The following is a 17,281-nucleotide window of genomic DNA, read 5'->3' as shown; positions in this document are numbered from 1 at the left end:
TGTGTTGAAGGTGATTTCAACTCTGTCACCGGAGTGTTGCATGCACTTCTGGTCAACGGGACTTGAGGCTCAGTGCTTTCATGTAGTACTTTGTAGATACTTCTAGCTAGCCATTGTTTCCCCCTGTAATTTAAATGTAAACCGTGCTGAGTGTGTAATTGTCTGTTAGCTGTACTAATTTTCACCAAAGACACACTAGAATATTTTTTACTCAAAGCCTCCAGTGATTCGTTAGATGATTTAATTTCTTGGTTTATGCAGGACCAATCTTTCAAGTCATATCTAACAGGAAAATCAACTAAGACTATTCTGTTTTTTTTATATTTATTTAAAGATTCATTGATCAAAGTTATTGATTTCTCAGCTTCATTATGAGCTATGTCGTTAGACCCACATGCAATAACAAGAACATCCTCAGAACTCAGGTCCTCTCCGTCAATGTTTTTGTAGTTTAATACTTGCCCAGCCAAACCTCCAGGCCTCACAAAACCAACCGCTTCAAATGAATCTTGACATTTGTTCAAATGAAAAGCTAAGTCACGACCATGACTGTCAGCACATATGAGCATTTTAGGCTTTTTTTTAGTTTCTGTCCTTTTATGACTATGGAGAGTTTTTTCCTTTATTTCAGAGAATTCTTTAGTTTCTTGCTTCTCTAAGTTGGAAGCTTGTCTCAATTTAGAGTTAAGTGGAGTACTAGGTTTATCAGTAAAATCCTCAATTTCAGAGTCGTCAGATGCACAGTCATTTTGCAACAGCTTGTAACGATTCTCGGAGATGAAGTCAGGCTCTCTTATTACCTTGTTTAATATTTGTATGTTGCTTGACTTATAATGTTGGGTTTTATGCACTTTCTGCTGCCATTTTTTACCTGTAGTATTCTTTAAGACTGGATAACAGTTTAAGCATCTGGAACTTTGAGCTTGTAAATCAGCTACTTTGTATTGTAAAGTTTCTTTATCTTGTTCCAGTACTGTTATGACAGTGTTCAAGTTCTTTATTTCTTCTTTACAAGACTTCAACTCCTGAAGGATAATGGTTGTTTGAAAGTCTCTATGTGGGGCTGCCTTAAGGGTGTCTTGCACTTTCGTGTTGTGTTTAGAGTTAAAAATCATTTGTTGCTCACAGTCCATATTATTCCCAAGGTCAGTGTTACTTTCTAGTTCCACTTGAGCTACTATTTTGTCTGTTAGTTGTTTTTCAGTTTTTAGTTTTTTCTCAAGAGATGTTATTATTGAATTAAGTTGGCTTTCCTTGTTGCTATGCGTCCTGGCCATAATTTCCATCTCTTCTTTTTGTTGTTGAATTGTGTCCTCCAATTCTAGCTCAAGTACAGACTTTTGGTTTTTCATATCATACAACTCCTGCTTTAAGGTTTCATTTTCTCGCAGAATGGCACTGCCTAGTTCTGTCGCCAGTGACTGGTTACAGACATTGTCTTCATTACCAGAAGTAGAGTTTAACGAACTCGTATCTAACTTTTCATTGCAAGTCGGACAAATCCAGACTTGAATTTCTTTGTCTGACATATTTTTTACATTTGAGTACGCCAAACCAGCACATTTAAAATGGATCCATTTCTTACATAAACCAGTACAAAAAATGGCTGCACTCCTGGCATTTTTGCCACATACTCCACAGTCATTTATCCTAGATGTATCCATTATAAACTCAAACAGAATACAATCAGGTTTTCAGATTCTCTAAGAATTATTTACTTTAAAATGTATTTACTTATAAAAAATAAAAAGATATCAGAGTACTGAATATTTTAAGATTTACTTGTAGCAGGATAGTTAAAGTAGAACAATGTTTTTTTTATTATTTTTTTTAACTTATTTAGGATATAACAATCCAACAATATTAGCTGTGAGATCAGTAGGAGAACTAGTTATTTCAGAAGAAATTAGAAATCTGAATCCTCCCTCCCCAGTCCCAATTAGTTCAGATTTTTACCCTCTACTGTGCTTTGTTATCTTCAACCCATTGGTCCTTCTGTACCCATCCTCCCTAGAATAAAACAATTAAAAATTTCAAAAACTCAACATTTTGGTAAATTATTCGATAAAAATGTATTGATAATACAATTTAAATGTCTGAGAAATGTTTGCATTATGAAACAGTTAGAGTTTCCTTTCCAGCGGGATGTTATTAAACACATCTGGTTTATATAAGCCATAAACAATACTTTAACAAACCCAAAGTCCACTATTTATTTGGTAATAGTGTTGTTACTTACATTCATACATTCATGTTACATCACAAATCATACATTAATCCTAATAATGGATTAAATTAATGCAAATATAGAATAAAGATTATACAAAGTAAAGCATAAGTCTATAACTTGCACGTTTCCAAAAATTCATCTAAGTAATGAGATAAGAAAAGAGAAAAATTTAACACAGTAGTATCATTAATGCTTATTACGCTATAAAGAAAAATCTATTTTGATTTGTATAGTAAAAGCTGTTTTCAAATCTTCAGCATAGTGTGCAGGAAATGGAAGAGGGCAATCAAAATTTGAATGATTTGTTAACAGCTTTCGTTATATATTGTCAGAATTATCTCTTAGAAAGTTGAATTGTTGTTCATACCTTTCGTATTGCAGGTGGGGGTAGATCTATATCCATGTGCGTGTCACTACCTGCGAGCAGGGTAGCCGCCAGCTGACAAACCTCAGCCTTTGTCAGGAAGTTGTCCCTCTGAGTCAATAAGTAAGCTCCGGTGATAAAGTCTTGAGTCGCAGCGATCAGAAGCTCCCCGTTACGAGGCGTCACTAAGTTAGACTTGTTCTACAACACCACATATAGGTATACAATGAAACATTTAAACAAAAAAGTATTATCCCAATAGAGAAAACTTAAAACAGTGATATTATTTATAATACTGATATTACTCACCCCCATCAAAACAAGCGCCTCAGCACGTGCCTCCTCTGTTTGGGGCAAATGGAGATTCATTTCATCACCATCAAAATCAGCATTGTAAGGTGTACAGGCACACTCGTTGAATCTGAAATAATAATTTTAACATGAATTGCTTCTTCAAAAGTTATTGCTGCATTTTCATTCACATTATTATTGCTCACAAAAACATGATTATAAACTAAAAATCATTCCCATTGAATGATGTCTAAAGTTCTTGAGGTTATAAAATAACTGTTATATGACAGTGTGTATGACAAAGGTGACGAACCTAAATGTGCGATGTTGTAACACTTTAGCACGATGACACATGATACTCAGTTTATGCAAGCTCGGCTGTCTGTTAAACAGCACAATGTCACCATCTCGCAGATGTCGTTCTACTATGTCTCCTTCCTGTAAACAATACCATTTTTTGTAATAAAAAATATATTTTTTAAACTAAAAAATTACTAAGCGTCAGCTTAATAATTAACAATTTGTAAAGATTTTTCAATTTGGCATAGTTGTTAAATATGATTCTTGAAGTAACTGCTGAAACATTGAAAGAATATGGATATCAGAATACCTCAAGTAAAGTTGATATCTAGCAATCAATTCTTGTGTAGTTCATCAGCCATCGAGAGAAATATTCTCGGAAGATACTCATTCATAGAGAGCTAAACTTTAACACACATATTATTTTACCATCTCATATATTCACATTCAAAAAATGGGAGAAACAAAAAGGTTAATTTTGAGGTTAATGTAAACAGAAAATTGTATTGTCTGTGTATTGCCATTAATATCTTTCAGCCACCAATTTTTACTAAGTCACACAGATAGTTTTATGGTTATTTATATACAAGCTTTTTGTGTGTTTATATATTATAACTGTGATATCCCAATAATATATACATTTAAGAATCTGGAATTTACCTAAAATAATAGCCTATTACTCTAAATTAGTTGAAATGTAAAACAAAATAAATCCAAATACTGAGAAGACTGACATCTATTCAAATGCACATAAAAAGAAACAATAGGGTTTGTAATAATTTTACAAAACTGTTCACACATATGTATATATACATATAAGAATCTGGAATTTACCTAAAAGAATAGCCTACAATTTTTATTAAATGTTAACCATAATAACGCAATAAATAAACCATAACAACCAAATTTCAAAATGTTATTTTTATTTGTTTATATATTAAATTATGTACATAGTAATACCAAGTTTAGGTCAGAATAAAAAAATAAAATAAAAAACACGGAATTAATCAATTGAAATAATATTCAGGGATAGAGAGTAAAATTCTCAATAAATTAAAATGTATATTTTTAAATATTGTACTTTGATAGTAATAATGTTTTAAAATAAGCAATGTAGACAGATTAATTGAGCTTGCCTTGAGCTCTTGTGCGATCTTGTATCTGTTGCCGTATCGAAGGAACTTCTTGTATTTAGAATCCTTATGCTCGACAAAATTGGCTCCTGGGTGGACATCTGGTCCGTTGATCACCAGCTGTTTCATCAGAGCCTTATTGGCAGGCTGCACTCGCTCAGGGAATGTCAGTATCTTGGCCACATGTACCGGGACACCCACCTGTACACATCAGTTCATTACTGACTTTATCTCAAATTATCAAATGCATGTTTCAAACTATCAGAGAGATCTAAACCTGTAATATCCTTACAACCTTGATCATTTATAATAACTACCATATTTTATAGTGTTATTGTTTCTTAGTCTTATCTTTATCTTAGAAACTACTTTGTAATTTATTACAAATCAATGAATCCAAAGAAATAATATTGTGAAATTGCTCCTGAGTGCTCTAAGAAATCAGAAATTTATTGTCACGTAACGTTACATAATTGTAGTACATAAGATCTACAATGAACAGGTGACTCGTCAATATAGTTTAAAATATACTAATCCTAATTTTAAAAAAAGTTATAAACATAATTAACAATTCATTGATAAATAAATTTAAGAATACTTGTATGGGTGGATATCCATAGTCAACATGTTATTTGGCTTATTTCATGTCAACGTCCATAGGCACTGATCAAAATAACTGAACCGGAACTGCCCTTGTCCCAGAGCAGACAATGACCAGATGACAGGATTACTGCCACCTTCAGCACGAGTAGAAGATCACAGCAACAAAGATCACAGTAGGCTGCACAATGAGACCATCAACTCTACCATTGCTGCTGGTGTCACGGACCTTACATCAAGCTCAGAGCTACTAGTTGCGGAAGAAGAGGAGGAAGAGGCATCTTTAGGAAGATTCTCTAGTGTCAGCAATAACCAAGAAACCTACACTTTAAACTCAAGTGTTTGGCCTCCTTTAATACAAAAGTGACAAATAACAATGGTTATGACATAAGTGGAGGATGTAACTATGTATACAAGGAAAAATTAACGGAATGTTGTACATTATCAGTGGATGCTGTAGACAAAATTTACAATGCTGATGGTTACGAAAACTATATTGATAATTTAGAAATTTTAGAAAATACTTTTGTGAACAAAACTAATTGGATAATGCATTATAATGTACAGGGTCTTATTTTTTTGGCTAAAATAACAGAATTACAAATATTTGTAAATAAATTACCTCTAAGAATAATTAGTCTCAACAAATATTGGCTTAACAAAACTCAAATATCAAAATTAAATTCTTTGGAATGTTTTGAATTGGCTTCTCATTATGTTAGAGAGAATGGTATCAGAGGAGGTTCTTGTATTTTAGTTAGAAAAGGTATGCACTTCACTGCTAGGGATGATCTGTTAATCTCTCTAAAAGAAGATTTTGTTTTTGAGAGCTGTTGCATTGAAGTTTCTGGATCCTGTCATGAGAATTTAATAATTGTTTCCATTTACCACAATACAAATATTTCCAATGTAGATCAGTTTCTCTTAAAACTTGAAAAGCTATTTAAGGTACTTAAAAAGGAATCTAAAAGGAAGAAGATCTATATTATGTCAGACTTTAATATTGACACTTTGGAGTCCTGTAGAAATTACAATATAAGAAATAGGTTTATTAATTTATTGTCTGCATATGGTTTTGTAAATAATTTTAAAATGCCAACCAGAGTGACGAAAGAATTTAGATCTTGTATAGATAACATTACCACTAATAAGAGAGTTAATGAAAGTAAGTTGTTAAATATTGAACTAGGATTGTCTGATCATAGGGCTTTGTTGATGTCTATTGAATACAGAAATGACTTGTCAGCACAACACTTTTCAACAAGAAAAAGAATTTTTTCAACTCAGAATATGGCTTATATGGTAGACTCTGTTAGTAAGAGTTCATGGAAATTTTGTGAGTTTAGCACAGCACCAGAGAATTTTAATAGGTTTCTCGATAGTTTTAAAACATGTTTTGAAGTTTCTTTTCCTTATACATCTGTCAAATTTAAATGTGGTCCCAAAGTGCATTTAAAAATAAGAAATGGGTTACGAATGGGATAATTGTGTCAAGTAAGAAAAAAAGGGCTCTTCACAAAATGGCAAAATATAGCAATGATGTAAATTTTAAGAAATATGTAAAAGATTATAAACATATTTTTTTTAAAGTTTGTGCTGCTGCTAAAAGAATGTATAATTGTAAATATATCAAAGATTCTGAAAATAAAAGCAAAGCTGTGTGGAATGTGATAAAAACTGAATTAGGTATGCATACAATTAAAAAATCTGACTGCATGAATCTCAAGGTACAAGATGAAATGTATACAGATGCTAAGCATATTGCACATTATTTCAATACAATGTTTGTAAATATAACTAAGAATATTGGTGCCAAACCACAGATCAATTCAGCTGTTCAGCTACTAAGTAACGTTTCTTGTAATAAACAAGCCTCATTTGTATTTAAGTGTGTTAGTGCTCAAGAGGTTCATAGTGTCATAATGAGTCTGAGAGACACGAAGTCTGTAGCATGGGATGAGATCCCAGTGGGAGTGCTCAAAGCTACTGCAATGTACATCTCACATCCTCTGGCTTTGATTATTAACCAATCATTCATGTCTGGTGAATTTCTATCCAACTGAAATATGCAGATGTAAAACCAGTTTTTAAAAAAGGTGAAAAACAGGATCCAAGCAATTACAGACCAGTCTCCATCCTATCCAGTATCTCCAAAGTCTTTGAAAAAATAGCACACAAACAGTTATGTAACTACCTAGAGAGTAATAGTTTTCTGTGTAAAAGTCAGTATGGTTTTCGCTCTGGCCATAGTACAGTTGAGGCTGCCTCTAATATGGTTGAGCAGATCCTGGGGGTTTTGGATGGGTCACAGAGTAATGCTGGTGTATTCTGTGACCTCTCCAGGGCCTTTGGCTGTGTAAATCATTCCTTACTTGTTAGTAAACTAAAATTTTATGGGATTTTGGGCAACTCTTTAGCATGGTTTCAATCTTTTCTTCATGGTAGAAAGCAAAGAACGCTAATCAACAATAATGGCATAAAAAGTATATCATCATGGGTGAATATATGTACTGGTGTACCACAGGGGTCCATTCTGGGCCCTTTGTTGTTCATTATCTTTATAAAACCAAAATGTTGCTCCTCCATCAGTTGCAGACACTAAGAAATGTACAAAATTATATGAAAAAGAGCTATATAAATCACAAAATTCAAATTTTAATATAGTAACGCAAAACCGTTTTGAAGTTCTTTTATCTCAAGAAGAGGATGAAAAAGAAGGTGAACTAAAAGAAAACACTTCTGATGATGAGAGACCTGGCAAAAATAAGATTCTCCTCTGCGCTGATAGTCATGGTCGAAATTTAGCCTGGCATATGAACAACATACACTCCCTAACGGAATATGAAGCGGTGGGTTTTATAAATCCCGGGGGGAGATCAAAGCAAATTTTGAAGAAAAAGAATATTGAAGGGGAAAATTTAAACAAAAAAGACATTTTGGTACTCATGTGTGGGTCAAATGACATTGCTGGAAATGAGGCTGAAGAGGCTCTGTCAAACATATCTGACACATTGGACAACACAAAAAACACTAATGTCGTTCTAGTTGATCTGCCGACGCGATACGACTTGGTAAACTGGTCTTGTGTGAATCGAGCTGTATCAAGGACTAATCTGCGCTTGAAGGAGTTAGGCCAGAAATACTCACACGCTACAGTGGTTGATGTGAGTAAAGCAGAGAGACACTACCATACTCGTCACGGCCAACATCTCAACACCCGAGGGAAACAGTGGTTAGCAAAGCTGATAGCTGAAAAAATTCAACAAATCACAACAAGTGAGGCAGAGACAGTTCCAGCAACTCAGCAGTCAAGACAGCAAGTAGAAGAAGATCTTTCCTATTCAGGAAGTACTGCGTCGGAAAACTGCCAACCCTTGCAGCTGGGCAAGCATCCAGGTCGGACTACAGCGACAATAAATCCTTAAATATTTTTCATTTAAACATTCGATCCATTAGAAATAAGTTAGATTTGTTAGATTTATTTTTAAGTAGTTTGAATTGTCATATTGTAACACTAAGTGAGCACTGGCTTTATACTGAGGAAGCCTCCATGTATGTTCCATATGGTTTTAAGATAGGAAATATTAGTTGTAGGAAAATGTCACTAGGAGGAGGAAGTGTTATATTTGTCAAGCAGGATGTTGATTTCAAGACTATTGATGTGAATAGTTTTTGTATCGAAAGAACCTTTGAAGCAACAGCAGTGATTCTGTCTAGGGAAAACCTTGCCATAGTTACAGCTTACAGACCACCAGATTCTAATATAGACATTTTTCTTAATTCTTTGGACACACTTTTAACTTTTCTGTACAAAAAATATAAAAATTCAAAAATTGTTTTAACAGCAGATTTTAACATAAATATTGTAAAGGAATCATATGAAACAAATACATTTTTAAATGTTTTAAGATCTCGTAACCTGTACTGTCTGAATCAAGAAGCAACTAGAGGTAAAGCATGTATAGACAATATTGCCACAAATGTATCTAGAGAACATGTTGACTGTATAGTTGTAGAACCTCACTTATCGGATCACGCAGGGATTTTGGCAAAGTTTGGTTGTTTTAACCCAAAATTAAATGGTAATAAGGAAGTAAAATATGTTAGAAACCTTTCATATAATGCCACTTTAAATCTTAGGGAAAATTTAAAAGCTGTAGACTGGTCACATATTGGCAATTTTTCAGAGGTTGATCAAGCCTGTGATTACTTTATTGCTAATGTGACAAACTCTCTCAATGAGTTTTGTAAAGTGAAGCAGATTAAAACTAACGCTTTGAAAATCCCACACCATAAATGGTTTACATCAGAGTTAAGAAAATTTAGAGAGTTTGTGGTTGGCCTTTATGATAGGTTCAAAAGTAGCAAGGGTACACTTAATGAAAATTACCATAAGAAGGAATATTTAGGAGCTTTAAAAGAGTACAGGTCCAAAATTAAGCAAGAAAAAATAAAGTCAAATGAAAACTATATACAAAATGCCACAAATAAATGTAAAGCAGCCTGGAATGTAATAAAAGCAGAAACTAACCCTGGCAATAACAATAAATATGATCAGGCAGCAGGCATTCAATGTGATACATTTAATGACTATTTTGTTAATTTAGTAAGTAATCTAGACATAGGTAGTGGTTTAAACACTGGTGTATTGGAAAACAATGCAATAGAACTTACAAATAATTATGTCTTGAATTCTAATAGGGCAATAGAGATCTTTAGTTGGAAAGAAATTGTAGATAGTGACATTTTAAAATTGGTATCAAACCTGAGCTCATCAAGGAGCGAGGACTATTACGGGATATCTAACAAAGTGGTAAAGGACATCATAGACATAATTTTAAGACCTCTCACCTTTATTTTTAATATGATTCTGGAACAAGGTAAATATCCAAAAGCTTTTAAGATAAGTAAAGTTACACCCATTTATAAAAAAGGAGATAAACTTAATCCATCAAGTTATCGCCCAATTTCCTTGATACCAATATTTAGTAAAATTTTAGAAGGGTGTATAAAAATGCAACTAAATCTTTTCTTTGTACAAAATAATTTGTTCTGCGATCAACAATTTGGATTCATCTCTGGACGTAGTACTGTAAAAGCTGTAGAAAGAGTAGTGGAAAAAATTCTTTTAAATTTTGAAAGGAAGTTTCTGACGTCTGCAACACTGATAGATTTGTCAAAGGCCTTTGACTGTATTTCTCATGAATTAATAGTGAGAAAATTGTTTTGTTATGGTATTAAGAATAATGAACTAAATCTTTTCAAATCATTCCTTAGTTATAGAGAGCAAATGGTTGTACAAGGGCAAGACAAATCTAATTTTAGAGAAATAAAAGTGGGTGTCCCGCAAGGTTCAGTGTTAGGACCTTTACTCTTCGTTATTGCCATCAATGACTTAGCTTTTAATACACCGTGTACAACAATATTGTACGCTGACGATACCACTCTCTTAAATTTTGATCAAAGTCTTGATGAACTTGTTAAGTTAGAAAACCAGGCAGTTAAAAGGGCATTAGATTGGTTTGAGGCTAATAAACTTATGGTAAACAACAGCAAAACTGAAAACATAATTTTCTCTTTGAATCACACAATATATAAAGACATTAAGCCTGTAAAGCTTTTGGGAATGTATCTAGATAGTAGGTTAAGCTGGGATTATCACATTGAAGAACTGTGTAAAAAACTGGCAAGGGTAACCTATCTTTTGAGAAGGTTAAAAAACTGTGTATCAAGAAATATGCTAATTATGGCCTACTATGCATTTTTTCAATCTCATTTGCGTTATGGCATAACCCTATGGGGTAACTCTTGTAATTCCGAAAAAGTTTTTGTATGGCAAAAAAAAGCCCTTAGGATAATAAAAAATGTTGAACCTAGGGCGTCGTGTGTAGAAATTTTTAAAGAACTAGAAGTAATGACCCTTTATAATTTATATATATATTGCTGTTTAATTGGTGTTAAAGAGAGTCTTGAGTTGTTTAAAGTACGGCAGGAAGTACATAGATATCCAACTAGATCAAATTATTTTTTAGAATTGCCTCAAATAAAATTAGAGAAAACCAATAGAAGTCACATTAAAATAAAACTTAAATGTTTTAACAAATTACCTGAAAAGGCATGGACTGTACCCCTGCAAAGTTTTAAAAAAATAACAGAAAGGTGGTTTAAACAAAATGTTTTTTATTCAGTGAATGATTTTTTGAACTGTGATATTAGTAGCCTAAGATTTTAAATTATTTATTCATTTATTTATGGTATTTTTAACTGTGTGTAGATTCAACTTTTAAACCCTACATTAACTTTAGTAAATAATTTATGTACTTAGTTTAGTTTATTTATTGACTGTCATATTTATTCAATTGACCTACATGATAAATATGTGCCTAATATGTATTTTTTAAGGTTTATATGCTATGATCATTGTAGATAATTAGCTATGACTTTGTCAATTGCATTTCTATGGATTGCCTAACGACAATAAAAACCTTGAATCTTGAATCTTAAATGACATGCCACATAATATTAGAAATGACCTGATTTTGTATGCTGATGACACAACATCTCTGGTAAGATGTAACAGGGAGCAAGATTTAAAATTAGAAATAATTAATTCCCTAATAGACTTAGAAAAATGGTTTACTTGTAATGGGCTCGCATTAAACAGTGATAAGACACAAATTGTAAAATTTCAGACTGTACAAAATAAGGCTATGTCCAATTTTAATATAGATTTTAAGAACTCAGTGATTGTTACAGTAAATAATACTAAGTTTTTGGGGCTAGTTATTGATAAAAATCTTTCTTGGAGACCACACATAGAACTGCTAAATAAAAAACTGAGCTCAGCTTGCTACCAAATGTACACATTGAGAGAGCTGGTTGATATTAAGACTAGGCTCATAGTTTATTATGCTTGCTTTTGTTCATTGGCACAATATGGGATCCAAGTGTGGGGATGTAGTTCAAGTATTTTCTCTGTTTTTAAAGCTCAAAAGAGATATATTAGAACCATGCTATTTTTGAATCAGAGAGCTTCATGTAAAGATATTTTTAGAGATATGAAAATATTGACCATTCCATCATTGTATATCTATAGCTGTTTAATATTTATTCATAATCGCCTAATTCAGAAAATATAATTCATCATGAACATCAGTATGGCACCAGTTTTAAAGACAATCTGCAATTTCCTCTTCACAAATTAACATTATTTGAAAGCTCTCCAAATTATATGGGAATTAAATTTTACAACAAATTACCTCTACATGTAAAGCAGCTAACAGTGTTCAGTTTTAAAAAATCATAGAAAAGCTTACTAATTAATAAGGCCTATTATAATATTTCTGAATTCTTGCAGGACAATCTGCAGCTTGTGTAGTTTTAGTGAATTTGACAAATACATTGTTAATGTATGAAATGTTGTACAAACTGTTTTTACCATATAGTATGTATTATTGACAAGCAACCTGTTCACACAACATGTATAGTTGTATAACTGTGGATGTTATGTTGCAATAATTTCTTGATTCTTGATTCTTGGTTAATCTTGATTTTATTTTCATATTTAAGTTTGATATCAATTTTGTAAATCTTAGCTTAACGTTTTAACATTCAACCCCGAATCAATTTAATTTTTTTACCTCTTCTATTCTCAAGTTTGGGTCCGGAGAGATAACAGTCCGGCTGGAAAAGTCCACACGTTTTCCGGAAAGATTCCCACGGAATCGACCTTGCTTGCCTTTCAACCTCTGCACTAATCCTCTGCTTGATTTTTTTGGCTGAAATAAAAATGAATCATGTAAATTAAAATAATTATATCCAACAGAAAAATACCAAAACGTTTGTTTAAAAATTACCAGTATTTTACAAAGAGACAGGTACGTACCTGCATGTTGATGGGGATGCCTGATGTTTCGCTATTGATGTAGAGGGCGCAGTGAAGCTGCAGGAACTCCCAGTCCTCGTTGATCATCTGAGCCTTGGCCCCGGACAGTCGGTGTTTGGCGATCACATCGTTTATAAACACTATCTCTGACAGTTTCATCGTCAGGTCATCCTCGTTGCTGTACCACATGACCACAATACATGTCTTTGTCACTTTGTGTTATTAAGTTTAATTCTATTAAATAATAATTCACGTCAACAAACAACAATTATCTTATTCGCTACCGAATGACCATGCCGCCATATCAATTAACATAGTGCACAATTTCAATTTGGTGAAATTTGTTATTAAAAAATTGAGTAACTATTTTTTTGATTTCATAAAAAACCACCATGTTGTAAATGAATGTTAGATTTTTTTTTCAAGTTAAATTTGAAAATACAGGAGTTTTGTATTTAGGTAGTTAAACCAGTCGGAACAACAAAAGGTGTTTGGCCTAGGTACTAATAATAATTTAAAATGTCTGCATCGTTTAAAATGTCTGTTAGTGTTGTACTTAAACTTTTAATCTGAATTAACTAAATGTATTACTTGTTTTATTAGGCTTTAATTTTGTTAAAACTTCCAAACTTAACACAATTGAACGATAAAGATTTTTTCTTTTAACGTTTTTATATGGTGAAATACATTGCGATTTTAGTAAAACACCTTTTCCGTTCCTAAAACACTTAAAGAAGTACCAAAAATATTTATCTTTATCTTTTTAACAATATGATCTAAAGATTATATTATATTACAAATACACATTATAATGAAATAAATTACTTAAGATCAAAGTAGTACTCACGTGCCAGACTTCAGGTCAGATATGACGGACGGCCGGATACAAATAGGTGGAACTGGGATCCTGGTTAGTATAAGGTGAGCAGGGCAAGATACATTGGGGTTCATCAACAGAAGAAACAGGTCCTGCTCCGGAATGGCTTCCAGGAGGCGCAGGACCTCTTGGGGATTCAGGATTTGTGTCAGTCCATGTTTACGTGCTGACTCCAACTCTGCATTGTATGCCACTACTTCATCATACTCAGCTGCAGGAAAAGCAATAAACAATTTATATTTAACCCTTTTAACCCCGGCCATTAAATCAAGTGATGTGCCAGAAATCCCAAGCCATTTTCAGACAAAATGTAAGGGTTTTGTAAAAAATTCATAACTCATTTATTTTTTAAGATATTTAGGTAATTCTTTTTTTGTTTTACTTCTTTATACATTTAGCTTACAGAAATATACAAATAAAATTATTATTTTGAAAGTAATTTTTTTTAAATACATATGAATATATAAAAAATAAATAAAAATGAAAAAATTTCAAGTTTGATCATGGAAACCATATAGATAAAAAAGTATTTGACACAAAAATACCCATTTACTTTATGATATATTTAATCCTTAATAAAAGGAAACAAAAATTATATGCCTACCTGATTTACAAGTGGAGTAACATCAATTTTTGTAAAGCCGTGTAAATTTTTCTTTTTGCCATTTTTGGGCAAGGCAACGTAACAAGACATTTAAAATTCACTTTACTTAAAACAAACATAAAACCAAAGTTATTTCTGACAAAATAACTAAAACTGTTCATAATATAAATTTAAAAAAAGTTTTAAAACAATATTTACATCACTACAAAATGTAAATTTTCAAGATATAAATCATTCAAATCGTCGTCACTAATCACATCCACACCATTTGCAACTAGGTTACTAATTAGTGTATTTTCACTTACAGGAGACTTTGAACGATGTCTTTTACTCATTTTGAAATCAAACAAATAATAAACTAAACTTTAACTGCCGTACTTTATACTGCTTTAACCTAAAACTGTGAAGAACAGCTGATATACGTGATATACAGCTGTCTGCAACAAGCGTGAGCAGTCAGTCGAGACGAACTGCAATTGCTCAGTCACAGACTGACAAAATACGAAGTCAAACCATTACAAACTAATATATTTCGATGCAAAATATCTTTGTGCACAAGTCTGTGAAATTTCAAAGCATTTGGTGAAATAGGTGGCCAGTAAAGTAATAAAAAGTACACGTCCGCACTATACGGACGTCGGGAGTTGACGCCATTTTTACGACGTCCGTATAGTACGGACGTCGGGGTTAAAAGGGTTAAGAGAGGGAAAATCATTATATTTCAGATTATAGTACAGTCACAATACTGTAGTCTTAAAGTATTCAGAACTCCATTTTATCTGGCTTTTAAAGATGAAAACATTGAGTCTCTTAAACTGATTTTAAAGAGAAAAATAATTCATCAATTAGAGAATGTGTATTTATACTCTACTTGGAATTTACTGTACAATATATATTTAACAGTGTACTTCATTTTTCTATGTAAATATATAAAATCATAAGTGCATAAGTTGCATAAGTGAAGAAGGATATGTTTATTTTTTTAAGGAGAGACTGATCTCCCTTTTTAGTATTATTCTACCCATCCTATTGGGCCAGTTGCTTGATCTTATCAAACAGAATAAGGAAGAAAGATGGTACAGTACAAGGTGGAGAGTACCGATAAAAAGTACAACAATTACAGACAGGATTCGAGTGCTATCTCTAACTTATATCCAAAGTTTGATATCTTAGACTGTGAGAACACCAGCTCTCACTTTGTGTGGGTATATGTATAAGAGTGTGTATGTATTGAGTAAATACATATGAGTGAATTTCCAAAAGATATACATAGACACCTAGGTCACTGATACAACTGCAGCTACCATATAAGTACTTTGCTGAGGCTATAATTTCTGTGAATACTATCCCTATCATTCTTCTACATGGTCTCCTGGCCTCGAAGACCAGGAACTGTTGGAAATCAGTATGCAGGGAACTGGTTAAAGAAAGGTGCGAGGAGGGGGCAGGAGGGTAGGTGAGATGGCCAGGCCCCACTGACGAACATGATTTAACAAAGGAACAAGCAGGTTCATCCGCTTGGAATGGCCGCGATTCTGACCTAGCTAACAGCCTGCTGACAGACACAAGACACAAATCATTGTCTGATTCCAACAGACATTTTTTAGTTTACAATTTATTAAAAACAAACAACTAACAGGTATCACAGCTTTGGTGATAAAATCACAGACATATTTCACTGTTGGGTAACTAAACTTGTTGGTGGGGCCTGAGCCAGGTTGTGGGATAGCCTTCTCCAACATCAAAGCTCTGGTCAAAGATTGGGAAAAGAGGACAAGACACAATAATTGTAGTAGAGCCTCAGGATTAAGACTATCCAAATTGTTTATCTCTCCTTACGTTAAAGGGTGGACAGCTCTCCTAGACCAGAATAAGGAGGATATAAGACTGATATTAGGAATGTTGACAGGACATGGCCCTCTAAGGAAGCACCTTATGAAGGTAGGCCTTAGCCAGAGTAACGAATGTAGACTCTGTGGAGAGGAGGAGGAGTAAGCGGATCACATTTGATTAGATTGTCCTGCCATCGTAGAAACTCGGGAAAGATACCTGGGAGCATATCTCCTCAGCCCCAAGGACATTAGAGAACAGGATTGGTTTTTGCAAAAGCCTCGGACTTTGAGGGCACAAAATTAAAGTAAGGGAGGCGCAAAGGTCCTTTTAGAACTAAGCGCGGGGACAAACTGTCCTTTCCCTCAGGAAGGAAAAAAAAAAACTAAACTTGTTAAGCTTATAAAATCTAAATCATTAAATGTAAATTAGCTTCCAACAGCAAAATGCACCCAATCAACATACATAACAAAAAACTAAGCTGTAAGTTAACTTAAATTTCAAAGTAAGCTAGTCAACATTTCATCTCAAAAGTTTTTATAATGTTTGTGATCAGTTTATTTATGTGAATAAACCATGTACAATTACAAACAAAGATGTTTACATTGTCAAACCCCTCCCTACCCCTCGCCACCTCCTCGCTCCTGACCCAAACTGATGAACTGCCTCTCAGTGCACGATAAACCAGTGAAGTATCTGCATATCTATTAAAAAGTGCACAACTCGTTTGGGCTGCAACTCCAACACTGTCATCTATGTGTGGTCTGTCCATGGTTTCCTCCATCAACAGCTATGACTGTTCTGAAGTTTGCTTTAACCAGTGCCCTGCATACTAAGTTTCAGTTGATCTTCGAGTCCAGGAGACAATGTAGGACATTGATATTCATAGAAATTATAGGCTCAGCAAAGTACTGGTATTAGAGATGCAGTTGTATCAGTAACCTAGATGTCCATGTATATCTCTTGGAAATATTGCCAGGACTGTTCACTCTGCAGATAAGATGTAGATTTAAAAACAAAGATTTCTACATTTCCAAGGATATTTTATTATTTCTTTACAGATATTTTTTCTCATGTTTAACTGATATATCCCTTATTATTTGACACTCACTCAATAACACAACTTCTCATTTATGTCAGATATATGAGACATTGTAATATATGTGA

General features: G+C 33.3%; 1 protein-coding gene across 3 annotated transcripts in view; it reads right to left on the bottom strand.

Moving 5' to 3' along the window:
* LOC124357774 (DNA-directed RNA polymerase III subunit RPC1) overlaps nucleotides 1-17,281 on the bottom strand; it is a 55,807-nt gene that overhangs the window by 30,644 nt on the left and 7,882 nt on the right. For all 3 annotated transcript variants that reach the window (XM_046809816.1, XM_046809817.1, XM_046809818.1), the window contains exons 5-11: nucleotides 13,651-13,891; nucleotides 12,804-12,981; nucleotides 12,559-12,696; nucleotides 4,322-4,519; nucleotides 3,199-3,323; nucleotides 2,904-3,015; nucleotides 2,598-2,795 (exon numbers count right to left, since the gene is read on the bottom strand). In XM_046809816.1, the coding sequence (XP_046665772.1) occupies nucleotides 2,598-2,795; nucleotides 2,904-3,015; nucleotides 3,199-3,323; nucleotides 4,322-4,519; nucleotides 12,559-12,696; nucleotides 12,804-12,981; nucleotides 13,651-13,891 (1,190 nt within the window). The remainder of the gene's footprint in view (nucleotides 1-2,597; nucleotides 2,796-2,903; nucleotides 3,016-3,198; nucleotides 3,324-4,321; nucleotides 4,520-12,558; nucleotides 12,697-12,803; nucleotides 12,982-13,650; nucleotides 13,892-17,281) is intronic.

This window comes from Homalodisca vitripennis, chromosome 3 (assembly GCF_021130785.1).
Source record: "Homalodisca vitripennis isolate AUS2020 chromosome 3, UT_GWSS_2.1, whole genome shotgun sequence".
NCBI classification, from domain to species: Eukaryota; Metazoa; Arthropoda; class Insecta; order Hemiptera; family Cicadellidae; genus Homalodisca; species Homalodisca vitripennis.
The sequence above is the reverse complement of the archived record's forward strand: the minus strand, read 5'-3'. Positions and strand labels throughout refer to the sequence as shown.